General features: G+C 50.6%; 1 protein-coding gene across 1 annotated transcript; it reads right to left on the reverse strand.

Annotated features, from left to right (window-relative positions):
* Positions 1–8,848: 8,848 nt before the first annotated feature.
* Positions 8,849–16,791, reverse strand: si:ch73-43g23.1 (serine/arginine repetitive matrix protein 2). The gene is given in 2 exon segments (XM_035411258.1): positions 8,849–9,832; positions 9,834–16,791. Coding segments are annotated over 2 exon segments (7,647 nt in total). The 5' UTR covers positions 16,719–16,791; the 3' UTR covers positions 8,849–9,070.
* Between the last annotated feature and the right edge of the window lie 1,640 nt (positions 16,792–18,431).

Here is an 18,431-nt window from a genome sequence, read left to right on the forward strand (position 1 = left end):
CCTCCTGCCCCCCTGCCCCCCTCTCAGGATTGCGGAAGGCGGAGATTACAGGGCGTGGGTTTGTTGACGGCGGTGGTTGCCAGGCGACGGGTGAGGAAACGCCGGAGGGCTCAGGTAGGTCGACGCGTTTCCCAATCGCCGCGCGCCCTCCAGGTGCTGAAAAGTGCCGTGTCTGGACACGCCCCCGAGCCGCTCGCTCGCTCGCCCGCCCGCCCGCCCGCTTGCCGCTCCCCTCCGCTGCCGGAACACATCCCCTTATAAGGGCCTGGGTCCAGACCGGCGCCTGGGGCGAGGCTCCACGGCGCCATCTGCAGGCCGGCCTCGTCTGCACTTGTTCAGTGACCACGTACTGACCCCCAATCAGCTTAATGTTCCCTCACATAGTGAACAGGACATACAGTCTGGGGCTGGCACCCCAACACTTCTGTAGGATACTGAGGTGTGCAGTAATTATAATATACACACTATGGGGTACAGAGGTGTACAGTAAGAGGTGTACTTCACTCTAGTGTTTCTTTTGCGCCTCTACATCATGAAACCTATGCACTTGTTGTACGTCGCTCTGGATAAGAGCGTCTGCTAAATGCCTATAATGTAATGTAATGTAATGTAATTATAATATACACACTATGGGGTACAGAGGTGTACAGTAATTATAATATACACACTATGGGGTACAGAGGTGTGCAGTAATTATAATATACACACTGGGGTACAGAGGTGTACAGTAATTATAATATACACACTATGGGGTACAGAGGTGTGCAGTAATTATAATATACACACTACATGTGCAATCTTTTCCAAAAAGGGCCAGTGTTTTTGTTTTAGCTTAGAACTATGACACCTGATTCAACCAATTAACTAATCATGTTCTTTGAATAAAGCCCTTGAAAAGTAGAATCAGGTGTTCTGTACTTCTGTACTGGCTTCTGTACTTTTCCAGGCCCTTAAGCGTGTGCGCGTCTGTGCTGGTTAGCGTTTGCGTGTCTGTGCAGGTTAGCGTGTGCGTGCATACATACGCGCAGGTGTGCGAGTACATACGTGCACACGTGCGTGTTCTCGTGCGTGTGCTTTCGCAGCGTGATTGGGTGTGAGTTCTCACTGCGGCCGGCGCTGGTCGCCCCCTGCTGGTTGCGTCACCACACTGCTGCAGGGTCCCAGTTTCGCGGCCGAGCTGCGGGTTTGCGGGTCGTTTGCTCAGGTCACCTGAGGTTGGCTCAGGCTGTTATTGGCTGTCCAGTGAAGGCGGAGCTGTGCTGGAGATCGGTCTCTGTTCTGATTGGCTGTCCATTGAAGGTGGAGCTGTACTGGAGATCGGTCTCTGTTCTGATTGGCTGTCCATTGAAGGTGGAGCTGTACTGGAGATCGGTCTCTGTTCTGATTGGCCGTCCAGTGAAGGTGGAGCTGTCATGGCGATGGTATTTGTTCTGATTGGCTGTCCAGTGAAGCTGGAGCTGTGCTAGAAATCATCTCTGTTCTGATTGGCCGTCCAGTGAAGTTTGAGCTGTGCTAGAAATCATCTCTGTTCTGATTGGCCATCCAGTGAAGTTTGAGCTGTGCGGTACATCATCTCTTCTCTTCCCCCACCTCTCTGGTGCGTCACAGGGATTACTCTTGTTTTGGAAGTTCGAACAATTTACTAGGAAAATGTTAAACAAAAAACACCTCTTATCAGAGCCCACCCCACACACCCGCACACTGATAGCACTTGTTTTGGTGACTAGCCATGAGGGCTGGCGTAGAAACCGGTGGCAGCTCGGCCGTAACAAAACATCAGAGGAACTCCACAAAAATAAAAGGGATTTTCCACGGGCCTGGCGGCACAGAACCAACAGGAAGAGGAAATCAGATACAGCCAGTCCAGCTCCGGGTGGAGAGTGGAAACACAAGCTGAATAAAACACACACACACACACACACACAAACACACACACACATCACAGTGTTACCCTGTCTCACACTGCCAGGATGTGATGTCAATGCCATATCCCCCTCCTCCAAGGCCTGCAATGTGTGGGCCAGGGTATGTATAATATAATATAATATAATATAATATAATATAATATAATATAACATAATTAAATATCTATTGGTTTGAAGTCCAAAGAACATTGACAGTTGCTGGGTCAGCATCTGATGCATTGTACGCATTTATAGCTAATGCTCATTTACAACATTAGCCCCTAGATAGGCATGGGGTGGGTGATTTCATTATCTATTTATTGACGTTACTGTGGGGGTGTGGGGGTGTGGGGCCGACCTGGCCTTTCTGTCGCACACGGGGGTGGGACGGGTTAGGCACTCTCCTTATGGGCTGAGACTATGACTAAACCTCCGGGGGTTTCTGAATGTCAGGGGGACAGAGACTGGAGCAAAACAAGATCTCGCCTTGAGTAAAAATGTGTTTCCTCCTCCCCCATCCCTCTCTCTCTCTCTTTCTCTCATACATGTGCAGTCACTCTTTTAGTCTTCTTAATTGCGACATGCGAGGGGGTGTGGGGGGTGGGGATGGACACTGTAATGAGGAAGGGTGTGTGTGTAACACCTGCTTCCTGTCTCCTTTCTGCTGCAGCTGATGTACCTGGAACACAGCATGAGGGAGGCTCAGGACAATGTAGGAGCTCAGTGAGTCACTCATGCATGCACTCACACACACACACACACACACACTCATGCATGCGCTCACACACACACACACACTCATGCATGCGCTCACACACACATGCACACACATACACAAGCTCTCTCTCTCACACACACACACGCTCTCTCTCACACACACAACATGCACACGCATACACAAGCTCACTCTCTCACACACACACACACACTCATGCATGCGCTCACACACACACACACACTCATGCATGCGCTCACACACACACACACTCATGCATGCGCTCACACACACATGCACACACATACACAAGCTCTCTCTCTCACACACACACACACACACGCTCTCTCTCACACACACAACATGCACACACATACACAAGCTCACTCTCTCACACACACACATTGGTGGTGGGTGAGGGGAGTTCCCCTTCACTGTATAGCACTTTGAGCATTTGGAAAAGTGCTATATAAATGTAATTAATAATAATAATAATCTCTCACACACACACACACTCTCTCTCTCTCTCTCATACACACACACACACACATACACTCAGTCTCATAACCTGGACCTTCTTCACACATTGTAACCTACCTGTCTGGATAAATTACACCTGTGCAGCCTTTGCAGGCTGTTTACCTGTGAAGGTCCCAGCTGCAGCGTGTCAGTGGCTGCAGCAGCCCTGCAGCAGGTGTGAATGTCTCATGCCGTCATTGTTATTCTTATTATCTTATTGTCTTTATTATATTTCATATTTATGTTAGGCCGGTTTGTTTTATGCAGTGCTAACAGTAACCAATAAAGAACACCGCATGTGTCTCCTGTGATCTGAGACTGAAGGAAGCGCCGTCTTGTTCTGAGACAGTAAACACAGACTTCCTGTGTGTGTGTGTGTGTGTGTGTTGTGTGTATGCCTGTGTGTGTATGTGAGTGTGTGTGTGTGTGTGTGTGGGAACTTAACCTAAACTAATCATCCAGCTGTAGCAATAGATTGTATGTTAAAAATTCAGTCTGTGCAAACATCTCAAAAATGTTAGCGATATTTCAGTCAAACTCTAGAACCATGGGGCTGAGTGGAAATTCATGTGGTAACATTCCAGGTTTCACCTGTGTGAACGTCCACAAAGGTGATACTTGTGTTGAATACCAAGAGGGTACAATCACTTACCACCAAAGGGGCTGTCTCTTATCTGTTGGGAAACTGTCTCAGTGATGTGTAACGCAGGAAAATCCTGTCCAAACGGCCTCCCAGGAAAAGTGACCGATGCAACATAACATAAAATGAGGGCAATATTACTCATGTTATTTATCTTACCGTAGCTCTCTGTCGAAGGGCTACACTGGTTTGACTTCCAGACAACAGAAAGTGTTTGAGTTGGTGATCACACAGAAGCTCAATGAGGAAAGGTCGTCTAGACACTGCAGAAAAAGTAAACATAATGTTTAAATGTTAAAAAGCAGTCTTTTCAAAGGGTCAAACTTGATGGAAATTGTATGAAGTTGAGAGTTAGAAATGCAAGCCTTTTGGCTGTAGGCTAGACCCTAAGGCATAAGCCTGCTTGTTAAGGTTTCTCAGAAAGGTGATCTATACGGACACATTTCTTCCTGGTAAACCTGTACCTGTTGAGCCCTAATGACATTTACACAATCAGATGTTTCCAGGTCTGGTGCTTCCTTATGAATAATGCCACTCTTCTGACATACTTGATGAACTTCTTTAAATGTATTGCATGTTGTTGATAGATCTTCCTGTACATGTGAGGGACTCTGTGATCTTATCGCTTATGTTTTGTTCTCTGTTCTATTCTGTTCAGTTTTTTTGTATTCTGGCTGCTGAATTTCCCTCAGTAAATCACCTGAAGCCTGAAGATGTATACTAGCCAAGGTGATGCAACCCAAGTCACAATTGCATGTCTTTGTTCAGGTAGAGAGCTCGAGATAGTCCAGATTAAGAAACTGGTTTGTCTTTTGATAATTTTCCCAACCCTGGGAAGAGATTAAATCATTTTTACATAATGTGTTACAGGGTTGGGCTGAATTCCGTTTCAGTTTATTCTATTTAGGGAATTAATTGAAATTAAATTTGTGACTTAGGCAAAATAGCAATGATCTTCTTCTGTAGATTTAAAAAATTTGTTAATTGAATTTAAATTTATTTCTTGATTTTTTAATTTAAATTTTGCATTTAGACAACACTTATCTAGAACAATTTACACTGATTACAGTTTTTTTTTTTTTTTTTTACAATCGGTTTATATAGCTGGATATTTACCTAAGCAAGTGAGGTTAAGTACCTTGCTCAAGGGTATAGCAGTACTGTGCCCCATGGGATTCAACCTGGCAACTTCACAGTTACAAACCTCTTTCCTTAACCACTCTACTACTCCCCTGACCCCATTGACTCAGTTGAAACGGAACTGACGCAAACCGTGTTACCTTTTTTTTTTGTTCTTGACTACTGGCTTCCGTAATAAATAATAGTTGTTTGCTTGGAAACCAGTGAATGCATCCAGTGATTTTGCTTCTATGGTAACTGAGCGCGAGCACTAATTACCTTTACCTTTGGACCTGGTTTTGCGCCGCACGCACCGGCATGCCTTACCTCTCATATCTCCCAGGTGAAGGTTCACGTCGTCGGAATGTGAAAGCGACAGGAGGCGCAGCGGTGACGTTGTGGTTTGTGCTGCCCCCTGGTGGTCAATGTGAATCATTGCCACGTGCGATTTTATGTGTTATTGTGCTTAAGTGCGAAGCAACCCTGGATCACTCGGTTATGTGCGTTCGGTTGTCGGTAAGGCAGGGTCGGTGCGTGTGAGCTGAAGGTAACCTGTGTGTGGAGGGGCGTGTTGATGCTGGTGGAAATCATGCCGGGTTTTGCAGGTAATTGCAGGTGTGCAGGTGATTGATTGATGACCCTTGTCTGAGGCTTTGTTCATTGGGTTACCTGGATGAATATTTATGAAGGGTAGATGGGCTCCAAAGTCCCTCCACGTGCTTACATTGGAGCTGTGCATTTACCACACAACCTCTAAGCAACCAGGAACATGATTCAGCTTTAGTCGTCTTTTCTGGCTGCTGATTGTACCAGCATAGCCCCTCCTCTATTAGCAATGATGCTGTGAATATGGAGACAGGCAGATCAGGTTTTAAAATGCATGTATATTTTGGGGGCAGACCGATCGCCCCCCAATATTTTTATATTAATTAATTATCCTCTTCAATTAGTGTAATGACGAAAGAGCTGTGATTCGCTTTTCTCCACCAGAGTTGAAATGAAACCTTCCCCTGTAGATCAGAGCATCACTGGACCATACCAACCCCATCCTCTCTCAGACCCTAAACTTCTCCTGACCCACTTACCTCAGCGCCCCCCGTCCCCCTCCCTGAGGACATACTCAGGGTGTCTTAACCGTGAAGATTCATGGCCCCGGCACCATTAAAAATAACGCACCAGAAGGGCGATTGATAAATAGAGCCACCACGTGCTTTTAAAACCTGGCAGGCTGCTCGGAGCTGTGTGTGACTGCGGGATTCTGAAGAGCATGACATCAACCTCTTAATTCTCACACGGGAGGTGTGAATGTAGTCACTCTGCGCCCCGGAGTGGCATTGTGTCGCGGGTCTTAAAGGACAACACCCACACTCATTCACCAAACATCACCTGCAGCCAGAACACAGCAGTCAGACCTGTATTTATTTATTTAACCTTGATTAAGCAGACGTTCACAGTAACAGTCTGGCGAAGAGGCCAGGGCTCAATCATGCAGTTAAAACAGAGACAGAAGGGTTTTGCATACGAAGCGGCAAGCTGCTAATGACAAGAGGGATGTCTTCGTTGAGAAAAAAAGAGAAAGATTCTTAATGTGATTATGTCACTCCAACAAACAGACATCGCATTGAGGTGGGCTACTCTGGTACCCAGGAGGTAGTTTCGCTGCTGGCACTTTATGTGTGCTTTAAATGTGCATATATGTTTCTAAAGACTCTGGAATTTTGAACTGTTTCCTAAGTCCTTATGTGCAGGTCCTACTCTGTGCATGGAATTCTGGTCTTGTTATCATCATACTGTGCTGTCATTTCTCTGAGCTGACTCACAGTGCGTCGTGAGGTGCTCGTCTTCCCAGATAGATGTCGGCTGGCTGCTGCCTGTCTGCTATTTTTAGAGACCTTTGAAAATGCGACAGCCCTGTTTGCATCGCAGACTGATAGGGTTTGTCTCATCCAGTCATCCAATGCACTCCTTTAGTTTTGTAGTAGGAGCATATCATATCCACCAGAGGGCAGCACATGGCCATAAGATTTACACCGTGGCTATTTTGAGGCTGCGGAGTTGGAAATGGGACTAATTTCAGTGGTATTTCACTGCTGCTGTGTGCATGGCTAATATACATAAAGAAAATATATTATACACATATTATATATCATAATATATTATACACACAAGCTTTGTTTTGCCACCTGGACAAGCGAACACAACGAAATGATTGCATGAATTCATTTTGCTGAGCAACTTAGACAGATTACATTTTTACATTTAACATTAGCATGGCTGGATATTTATAGAAGCGCTGTGGGTTGAGTTCCTGTCCCTAGGGGGCAATAGAGGAGTGCATCAGCTGTGAGCTGAACCTGCAGTTTTGTAGTTTGAACTCCAGTTCCCTATGCAATGGCATGCACAAGACCGTCAAATGAACGTGTATGTGGCTGTTACTTCTTTTTCTACAATGGAACTTCTTTAAAAAAAAGCATATTGCACTCTTGACTTCAGAGTCAGATTTCTGTGACAGACACTTGGCTGACATGTACTTAAAATCTGTTTTTACTGTCTGCATCTCCTCATAAACAAAAAAAAAATTTTTTTTAAAGATGAAATGAAACAGCTGGATGAGAAATATACCATCTTTATTAAGGCTAAGTAAGGTCTTTGTCGTTAGTGTACAAAAGTCGCATGCAATTCTGAAGCACTGGGGGGAAAAACTGCATTTTATTCGCATATGAATTAATTCATTAATTTTAACCAGTGATAAATATTGAGCAGCCCTTCCAGCGACGGACAAACGCTCCCGCTTGGAAGGGGATCAGGTGCGACAGGTAGACCCACTGCGCAGGTATTAAAGCTGCGATGCTGCAAGGTGAGGAGACTGAGGTGTGCGATGGTTCCTATGGAAACCTGTGGCGCTCCCTTGAGCATGCTCAGTGCCTCCATCACCGCGGCAACCAGTGAAAGCACTTGGGCAGTTGGTGCTCTACAAGTCTACACTCTTATTTACATCAGATCCCAACGCCCCGGAAACCTGATCATAGTCAGTTCTCCTCTGCAGACTCAGAGATCAGAGGGCGTGATTAGCTGCTTTATCGCTGTATTATTAACGGGATGTCATTACGGTCATGATGTCATTGTTGATGTACCGTCGCAGTGCTGTCTCATGAAACGACACGCTTCTTACAAACGACATTTTCGCTGTGCACGCAAACCCCTCGCCATCATTTACAAGAGCAGGAGCAGGGAATAACAAAGTTACCAAAAACATTTCCAGTGGTGCCATGTGTTGAATCTTTGGGAGGAAAAGGCAGAAGGTAGATCGGGTGATATAATAATAAGTTCGTTTCAGACCCCTGACTACATCCTCCAAAATCCCTGTGGTTGACCCTGTCTGGGTGCCTAACAATTAGCACCGTGAAAATAAACACAAAAAATGCAGCAACAAAGCTAACTTTCAGTGCAAGAGCGGAGTTTTAAAAAGGTTTAAGCCTGTTCACTTTACGAACGTGTGCATAGACAAGCGGACTGTTCAGCTCACAAGGTGAGCCTGAGCATGTATTCTTCACTCAAGTTATTGTTAAACATTAATTCAATAAAAGGCAATCAAAGCAAGAGAAATAAAGAGAAGGGGTTGAGAAAGCAATGATGGTCAGGCCCCTGAATTGAGCAGAAGAGAGGCGAGTTTAGCTAGCCATGCAAACGCGAATGAGACTGTTCTGTCTTTGAACATGAAGCCCTGACTATTTCCACTTTTCTGGAAGTGCCCACATTTCTAACATACAGGAAGTATCCGCATCTTCTCTGTACAGGAAGTGCCCACATATCCAACATACAAAAAAGTGCTCACATCTTCACCGCACAAGAAGTGTGCACATCGTCTCCATACAGGAAGTGCTCATATTTTCACTGCAGTTAGTGGCCTTGTCTCAAAAAAGGAAGCATCCTCCAACACTGTCCTTTCGCTAGTTTTCTTGTCAAGCCGGACAGGTGAATGTGGATTTTACCTCTCTTGCGGAGAGATTTAATCAAAGCACAGAATGTTCATGAAGACACAGTGATCATACGCTTGGAGAGAATCACCCAGAAAAAAAAAACCCCAGACCCTCACTTCTGGCCCAATGTGAACTTCCTAAAAGTTTCAGAAATACGGATCGGCTGACTCACACACCTGGCCCTTTTCTTCATTCAGGACCTTTTGCCCCCCGAGTTCGGCAGGCTGGGGGGCAGCTTCTGATAGAATTCCGGAGGGGCGGGGTTCGGACTGGCAGTCATCCCGGTGGGAATGTAGTACATGCTCTCCAGGTAGCCCTGATCCAGCGGCGGGTGGTTTTGGGGCTCCGTTTTGGGGCTCCGGTTGCTGGGGGTCCCGAACCCCCCGTTGCTCTGGTGCAGCCCTTGCGGGGGCGGAGCCTCGGCGTGGCGGGGGGACGGGGGCTGGGAGTGGGGGGGCACGGAGTAGGGCAGGTACTGCGGCGCGTACATCCCCGGGTTGTGCATGGAGGGGTAGGGGGCGGCGACGGGGGGATACAGGCCGGAGTGGGACAGCGTCTGCTGCGGGATCAGCACCTCCACGTACTGCCCCGTCTCGGGGTCGAACAGCATCTTGCGCAGCGGCTGCATGGGCACCTCGATGTAGAAGTACTTGCCCGTTTCGGGGTCCAGCAGCACCCGTCGAGGGCTCTGCCCGTACCCCAGGCCGCCCCCGCCCTCGGGGTACAGCATGCCGCCGCCCCCGCCGCCCTCGCCGCCGTACTCTGAGCCGTAAGGGGACACAAACCCCGGGGGGGTGCACAGGTACTGCGGCCTCACCTCCAGGGGGGGCACGCCAGGCGAGTGGGTGGAGTGGCTGGAGTAGGTGCTGCTGCCCGACAGCGAAGCAGGATGCTGGGGGGAGCGCTGCTGCCCCGGCCGCCTGTCTGCCTGCTGGCCTAGGGGGGGCTGCCTGCTGTTTTCGGGGCGGGGCTGCGGCAGTAGGGGGGGGCAGGCTGGCAGGCCGGGAGGCGGGTGGTGAAGAGGCTGAAACGGGTGGGGGGGGGGCGGCCTGGGCGAGGCTTGGCGGAGCACCCTTGGGGGAGCCCGGCTTGTAGCTCAGAGAGCGGCCGTCTGATCGCTGATGGTGGTGGCGAGCTGGGGGCGGAGCAGCAAGAGAGGGCGGAGCTTGGGTGTGTGAGGGCGGAGCCTGGGCAGTTGAGGGCCCAGGCGCGAGAGGTGTGATGTCAGGGGGTCCAGGGCAGGGGACGCCGTCCGCTGCACAGGAACAGGGTGGAGCCTGGACGGGTGGGTGGTACCGGTTCGGTTTCCTGGAGTACAAGTCCGTCAGCAGCAGTGGGCTGAAGCTCTCCCTTTCATCGTAGCTTGGGGGGTCGTCCGAGGCGTAATAGCGTAGGTTGCTACTCTCGATTCGCTTGGTGGACGTTATGCTGATCGTTGACTGCTGTGAGCAGCTTGGGGATTGAGCTGCGGTAGACACTGAAGATTGGCTGCAGGACGAGCTGCAGGACGAAACTAACGCTACCTGCTCCTGGGCGTCGCTGTGCGTTAAATTCGGCTGCTCTGGGCTGCTGGTCAAAGGAGGTTTTTGTTTGCAGCTGGAGATTGCCGACAGCGCAGGTTGATTCTCCTTGCTGGATGCTGCAAGCGGCGCCGACGTTTGTGTGTCGCTGCTGTGGAGTTGTGCTGCTGCAGATGCCGACTGTTGCTTGCAGCTGGATGCTGGGGATCCTGTCGCTGCTGGTGCTGGTTTTCTTGTGCAGGTGGACACTGTTTTCACGTGTGTCAGCTGGGGTCTGTCACTGGATGTTGCTGCTGGTGTTTGTGGCGAACTGGGTGTTGGGTCCTGGGCCCCTGTGTTGTTCTCTCTGGGTTTCAGACTTGTCCTCTCGAGATCCAGCTCCCTGAGCTGAGGAGGGGTGGGGTTCCTAGGGTGGCGTTCCTCCTTAGGGTCCATCAATGGGGTGGGGGCAGAAGGGGAGGAGCGTGCAGGTGGCGGGACAGGGTCCGAGGGCTCAGATGAGGCCTCCTCTGCGGGGCAGGTCTGCAGGGGCACCTCCAGCGTGTTGACGTGTTTTTCGGTAGCGTTAGGGTCGTCGGCAGGGGCGTCGTAAACTCCGATATCAGCCTGGAAGCCCTTCTCCTTCAGGAGCATGGAGACGGAGCGACTGCAGCTGGTGGCGGTCAGGGCGAGAGGGGGCAGTGCTCCGGGTTCGAGCCCACCCTCCGGAAGCCCATTCTGCAGGAACATCAGCGTGGACACTTCCCTGTCCTTACTGGGGAGTTTGGGGGTGCTGCCCAGCTTAGGGTGACGAGTGCCACCCCCAGGCACTCTCTCTGTGCGGCTGGCTGACTCTGACACGCCTGGAGTGTTAGCTTCTGTGGCTGCAGTGTCCGGTGCGGCAGCTCCAGCTTCGGTCAAACGGCCCCTAGGAGTGATGTGAAGGGAGGCGGTTTGTGTGACCTTCTGTGGAGGCACCTGCACAGGTACCTGCGGCTGCACTTGTGCTGATACCTGTGGAGGCCCCTGTGGATGCACCTGTGCAGACACCTGTGTCGGTTCCTGTGAATGCACCTGCACAGGTACCTGTGGATGCACCTGTGCAGACACCTGTGTCGGTTCCCGTGAATGCACCTGCACAGGTACCTGTGGATGCACCTGTGCAGACACCTGTGTAGGTTCCTGTGAATGCAACTGCACAGGTACCTGTGCTTTCTCCCCCTCTGCTTGCCTCTCACCTGGTCGGCCGGTTGCCAGCCCCTCTACCTTCCGGCTGACGTACTCAATCTGCATGGGTGGGGGCTTTTCCACCTCGGCCCGGGGGGCGCTGTCCTGTGCCGGCACTGCAGTGGCCTTAAATGACAGATTGTAAGTGTTCTTCACCAGCTTCCTCACGTCCCTCACCTTGTGGACGGGGGCTCTGGGTCTGTTCTTCTCAAACACCTCCCCATTCTCTGGGCGGTCTTCTGTCTTGCTCTCCGTCTCACGCTTGTGTGTTTCTTTTTCTGGCAGTCGCCCGGGCGAGGGGGCCACGCGACTCTCTTCCTGTTTGGGCGTCGAGTCACCGGAGAGGCAGTCCATCGTCAGGGAACTCTTTTTCTTCTCCCTGGCGGTGCAAGGCTTGAGCATTATTTCTGGCGTTTTGGACATGAACGTGCTCCTGGCACTCTGTTGTTTATAGTTTTCCGACCTGGCGGTGTAGCATTCCTGGTTTCTGTTTGTCATTCCGCCCGGAGCGCCCGGAGCTCGGGTAGCAGCGGCGCCCGTGTTCCCGGAGACGGCATTTGCTGAGTCACCCGAGTGCTTCTCACACAGGTTCTCGTCGCTCGGCAGTTTTACCCAATCTCTGCCTCTCTGTTTCTCTACACCTCCGTTGCCCTGTTTCCACTCACTGCCACGCTGTTTATCCATTTCTTTGTTGCTCTGTTTCTCTGTCTCCCTGCTGCTCTGCTTCCACATCTCTCTGCCACTCCGTTTCTCTGTCTTTGGACTTTCGAACGGGATGACCAGTTCAGACCTCATACCCTGCTTCCCAGTGTTGTTCTTCTGAAACTCTAGACTGCTTGCGCCACTCTGGAGTGGACTGTAGCCATATCTGCCCAAAGGTTTTGGCTGTGGCTTGGGGTCAAAGCTCCTGTGCTGTTTCACTGAGCTGCTCTGCGGGGCAGATTCCACCTGGAGTGGGAGGTCTTCTTCCGAAAGGCTGCAGTCTGAGGGGAGCTCGCTGCTCAGGTTTGATCCCTCCATTTTTGGGGTCTCTGTGACTGAGTGGGAGCTTTCAGACGACGCATTCTTCCCCACAGCGGAGCTGGAGTCCCCGCTCTGGAGAGACGGCTGGGAGATGGCGAGAGTCTGGTTGTGCTGCATCTTCTTGGAGAGGACGCTCTTGATCAGGCAGGAGGCCGTTTTTGTTTTGCTACATGTCTCATCCAAGGAGAGGGACTTCTGGAGTTTCTGCTTCCTGTCGCTTGGTTCGGGTTTGACTTCCTTGCAGGACTCCTCGTGGACGGCGGCTGGCGTGCTGTGCTGGCGCAGCAGCGCGTCCCTTGAATGCCTCTGGCCTGGCGCTGCCTCATTGGCAGCATCGGTGGCCGCTTCATCATTCTCGCTGACCTGTGATTCGCTGGTGTCCCGCCTCTTCAGCTGGATCTGCCTCTTCGGCACCGTCCTCTTCCCTCTTCGGACGTCCTCCCGGCTCTCCAGTGCCACGTCCACGCATTCGAAGCTCCCCATCTCAAAGCGCCTGGTCGCGTCCAGCCTGTCCGGGGCGAGGCCCGCGGGTGGCTGGCGGGGGAGATTGTCGCCATCGTGGCGAATGGAGCCCTGCAGGTCCGCGTACGCCGACCAAGCAGTGGCTCCAGGGCTGTCCTCCGTGGAGAGCTGCGATACATTTGTGGAAGACCTGTGGCTGGAGTTATACACGTCCAGGTAGTCTGCCTGAGGACTGGAAAGGCTTCTGAAGGCCTGGTCTGTGAACCACTTCACCTCGTCATCGGCTTCATCCAACTCGCTGCCCATGCTGGAGGTCTCACTGGAGTATTCGGGGGCAGGGCGCTGGCTAGCGCTGCTTCTGGTGGGCCGAGGAATCGGTCGAGGCTTCCTGGCGCGAGCCTGGTTCTCCTTCTGTGAGCTGAGAGTTCTGAGCGGGTTTTGCTGCTGTTGCTGCTGGGTGACGAGCAGACAGTCTGAATAACAACCAGCTGGCATTCCCGTCCGGAGCTGCCTGCATGTGGGTGCCGAGCTGGGGCTCACAGGCGCTCTTCTATTCCTGGCACTGAATGACAGCTCAACCTGTTGCTCTTCGTAACTGGCCTTTTCCCGGCTGCCCTCCCCCTCATCTGCTCCCTGCTCCTCTATTTTATGCTCCTCCTCCTCCTCTCCCCCCTCCCTCTGCCCCTTGTCCCTGTGAGGCTGGCTGTTGTCCCCCTGCCTGGGTTGCACAGCGGGGCTTTCCCCAGATGCGCTGATCAGTCCTGGGCCCTCTGCAGCAGTCTCTTCTGGACCCGCCTCGCTCTCTCGGTTCCCAGGGGGTCTGATTAAGACCGTTTCTGAGGCGAACAGGGGCTGTGCAGACTGAAGCCCCTCACCGGCATTGCTGTTGGCCAGGACAGCAGTCATCCTTCCCTCCTCTCTTTCACAGGGCTTGGGTGGGCAGCTTGTGTCTGTGGGTTCTGTTGTAGGTTTAAGCAATTGATCCCGATCTCCAAGTTCCAACACCGCAGCGGTTCCTGAATATTCAGCGGCATGGCCTGTAAGTTTAAATAATTCTGGATTTTTGCACTCTGCAGATATAGTGGGGTGCCTGGGTTCAGATGAGATCTCTGAATTCCGTTGTTCATGTGAGTTAACTGTGCTTGGGGGTTCAGGTGAGGCAGTGGAGCACCAGGTTTCTAATCCATGGGTGGCAGTCTTAGATTCAAGAGAGAGATTGGTGCTTCTCATCTCCAGAGAAGGGTTAGTTTGTCTAGGTTCATGCGAGGGATCTTTTATCCTAGGTTCTTGTGTAGGGCTGCTAGCCTTGGATTCAGCTGTGTGGGCAGTTATTGTTGTTTCCCGTAATAGAACTGTTTCTATGGATTCAGCTGAGGAGAAAGTAGCATTGGGTTTAAGGGAGACCACAAGGCCCCTGGGTTTGGGGGAACTGGCAGAGATTCTGCCTTCAGGTGATGGACAGATAGTGTTCAGTTCTGGGTAAGTAGATCTTGGTTCAGATTTAGAAGATGTAGCACTAGATTCTGATTCTGGAGATTTAGTCCTAAATTCTGGTTCTGAGGATGTGGCACTAGGTTCTGGTTCTGTAGATGTAGCACTAGGTTCTGGTTCTGGAGATGGAGTCCTAAATTCTGGTTCTGAGGATGTGGCACTAGGTTCTGGTTCTGTAGATGTAGCACTAGGTTCTGGTTCTGTAGATGTAGCACTAGGTTCTGGTTCTGGAGATGGAGTCCTAAATTCTGGTTCTGGGGATGTAGCACTAGGTTCTGGTTCTGGATATTGAGTCCTAAATTCTGGTTCTGGGTATGTGGCACTGGGTTCTTGTTCTGGAGATGGAGTCCTACATTCTGGTTCTGGGTATGTAGCACTGGGTTCTTGTTCTGGAGATGGAGTCCTACATTCTGGTTCTGGGTATGTAGCACTAGGTTCTTGTTCTGGAGATGGAGTCCTAAATTCTGGTTCTGGGGATGTAGCACTAGGTTCTTGTTCTGGAGATGGAGTCCTAAATTCTGGTTCTGGGGATGCAGCACTAAGTTCTGGTTCTGGATATGGAGCCTTAAAGTCTGGTTCTGGGGATGTAGCACTAGGTTTTGATTCTGGAAATTGAGTCCTAAATTCTGGTTCTGAGGATATAGCACTAGGTTCTAATTCTGGAAATTGAGTCCGAAATTCTGGTTCTGGTGATGCAGCACAACATTCTGGCTGTGGAGATGTAGCACTAGGTTCTGGTTCTGGAGATAGCGTCCTAAATTCTGGTTCTGGGGATGTAGCACTAGGTTCTGGTTCTGGGGATGTATCACTAGATTTTGGTTCTGGAAATTGAGTCCTAAATTCTGGTTCTGGGGATGTAGCACTAGGTTCCAGTTCTGGCAGTATAGCACTCAGTTCCTTTAAGGGGAATATAGCCCTGGGTTTTATTACTGGGGATTTATCTCTTGGTTCTGGTTCTAAGGATGTAACACTAGGTTCTAATTTGGAGGATACAACCCTGGATTCTGGTTCTGTGGATGCAGCACTGAGTTCTTGTTTGGGGGATGTAGTTCTTGGTTTTATTTCTGGGGATATGGCCCTGGGGCCTGGTTCTGAGAATGTAGCCCTGGGTTCTGGTTCTGCAGATAGAGCCCTGGGTTCTGGCTTGGGAGAAGTATTTCTAGGTTCTGAGTCAGGGATTTCAGCTCTGAGTTCCACTTCTAGGGAGCTAGGCTTAGATTCTGTTTGTAAGGATGCAACGCTAGGTTCTGGTCTGGAGGGTTTAACCCTGTGTTGTAGTTCTGGCAATGTAGATCTGGGTTCAGGTGGGATGGCAGTAATCCTGGGTTCTGTGCCTCTGGGTTCAGTTGTGTGCCATACATCCCAGTCTTCAGGAGTGGGGTTAGTATCTGTTGCCTCATAAAAGACATCGGTGTCCCTGGGTACAGGTGAAGGGGCTGTGCTCCTATGCTTGTAAGGGGTGGCAGTTGCTTCAGATTTAGGAGAGATGTCGATGCTCCTGTGTTCAGATGACAGACCTGAACAGCTGGCTTCAAGTGAAGGGAATTTAATGCTTGGGGTATGAGGGCTGGCAGTAGTCCTATGTTTGGGGGAGATGTTAGCACTCCTGGGTTCAGGTGAGAGAGACAAGGGGGCTACACTCCTTGGTGAGGAGGCAGTTCCCTTGGATTGAGCTGAGGGGGGCGTGGTCTGGGGGTCAGGGGATAGGCCATTGGATTTGGACAAGGGTGACGCACCCCTGGCTTCAGGTAAGGAGGCAGTCGGTGGAGGTACAGGGGAGAGGACGTCTTTAGAATCTTCGAACGTGTCGCTGGAGTCGCTCAGCTGCTCGGAGCCGTTAGCTGTGTGGTAGGACCCGGAGGAATCGTTGGGGGAGTCGTCTGCCCGTGCAAACTTGTCTTCCTCTACTTTAGCGAGCGACCCGGTCGGGGGGCTGCTGGAGAGGGTGGGCGACTCGCAGTCGTCCCCGAAAATGTCGCAGAGGCAGGTGGTCTCGGAGATGGCGCTGCGGCAGGTGGGGATGCGGGTGATGTCGAAGATCTCCACGCGGTTGGGGCCATCCCTGTTGTACAGACTGAAGCTGAACGGCGTGGAGCGGAGGAAGTTCAGCCTGTCATCATCCATGGACAAGCTCTCCATCTCCCTGCTGGAGCCTCACTGGGCCACAGGGCCACGCTTCCCCTACAAGTAGCCTATCAGGAGACAGAAAATGTCAGGATGCGCCAATCAGAGGTCTACCTTACGTGCACATGATGTTCTGGGAGCCTATAATATTCACCACAGCCACCTGTGCTAGTGCCATCCAAATGCATCACACACAGGTCAAACCTATGTAATTAACAAGTGGAAATAATAAATATAATCAATAATATAAGTACAATTTCAAATCATAACGTGCCAAAAAAAAAATGGTCAGAAACCAAGGAGGACCTAAATAAAAGAGCAATTTCTCAGAATTACGCGAGACGAGAAACCCAGTATGCACAGCAGATTAACATGTTCAGTGAGCGAAGAATAAACTACGCACATTGGTATGTGATTAAAATAATAATATTACTATTGTTTTTATTCACATTATAATCTGACATGATTAAAAAATTAGGTTGTTTTATCTAAAAATGGTTTTTAAAAGTTTAAAAGTATATTCAGTAAAAGATAACTTCCTTGATTGTAAAGAATAATGCAGGCGTTCATAATAAGGCGCCATTTGAATGCCTTTCACACATCTTATCCATGCCCTGCTTAAAATACTGCACCTCTGTGGGTTGATGTCAAATTTCCAATTATAACACTGAGATATATATGATGGCCTTCTACAAATACTTTGTACGATTTCATTTGGCTGTCCATGAGTTTCATTTTGTGCCAGTTCTCCAGTTTATATGGAAACTGATATTTGGCACATTATTAATTAACTGAATTCTGATCATGACCTGATGTCATCTGTCTCATTTCTATACTTAAACACAATGTAAAGAAGTACAAGCTTATATTTATATATATATTTATATATGTGCACATATGCGACATTGCGATGTGATGTTAATATGGAATACTGTGCCTAACTGGTCCACATGGTCTCATCTCCAGACACCAGTCCCCAGTGAGTGAGAATGCCTGCTATGCGAGAGTGAGGTCTGTAACTTTAAAGCGAGAGAGAACGGGAGCTACTGTACCTTCAAGAGCAGGCACGCCTGCGGGACAGACCCTCCGGAGGGTACAGTTAACCCCCCTAGTCCTGCAACGGCACCCGGCGACGTCCAGATTCTCCTCCGGTGCTGCGAGGGCGGCACCAGTGCAGGCTACAGTCTTAGTGCGTTAGGAGACTTGTGCTGCCACGCCGCCTCGGAAAAAGGAGAGAGAGAGAGCGGGAGAGAGAGAGGGAGGGAGGGAGAGAGAGAGAGAGAGAGAGAGAGAGAGAGAGAGGAGTGTGCAGAGAAGAGGAGCACATGGCGCTCCCTCCACCCCTTAGGCTGCAGCGGGATGAGGGGATGATGACCTGGATTATTTTAGCTGCTCCTGTGGTTTGGCAGCGCCGGGCGGGCGGGTGGAAAGGGGGGGGGGGGGGGGGGGAGTCTTAGATCAGGAGTTATAGTTAGCAGCAGGTGCTGATCCAGCCTTGATGGAGCGCGCTGGTGGAATCCGACACCCCAGGGCCAGAGAGGTCACAGGGCTCGCTAAGTATAGCTCTGCGAGCTATCGCCGAGAGATAGCGCTCGGGCGCCAGGGACTGTCCAGGCAGCGAGGGGAGGGGATGGGTGTAAAATGGCCACCCTGCTCGGGGATGCATTCTGGGATGTGTCCCTTCAGATGACACCCCTCGGGGGTGGTTTGGGTCAATGTCGAATTTGT

This window comes from Anguilla anguilla, chromosome 3 (genome assembly GCF_013347855.1).
Source record: "Anguilla anguilla isolate fAngAng1 chromosome 3, fAngAng1.pri, whole genome shotgun sequence".
Taxonomy (NCBI): domain Eukaryota; kingdom Metazoa; phylum Chordata; class Actinopteri; order Anguilliformes; family Anguillidae; genus Anguilla; species Anguilla anguilla.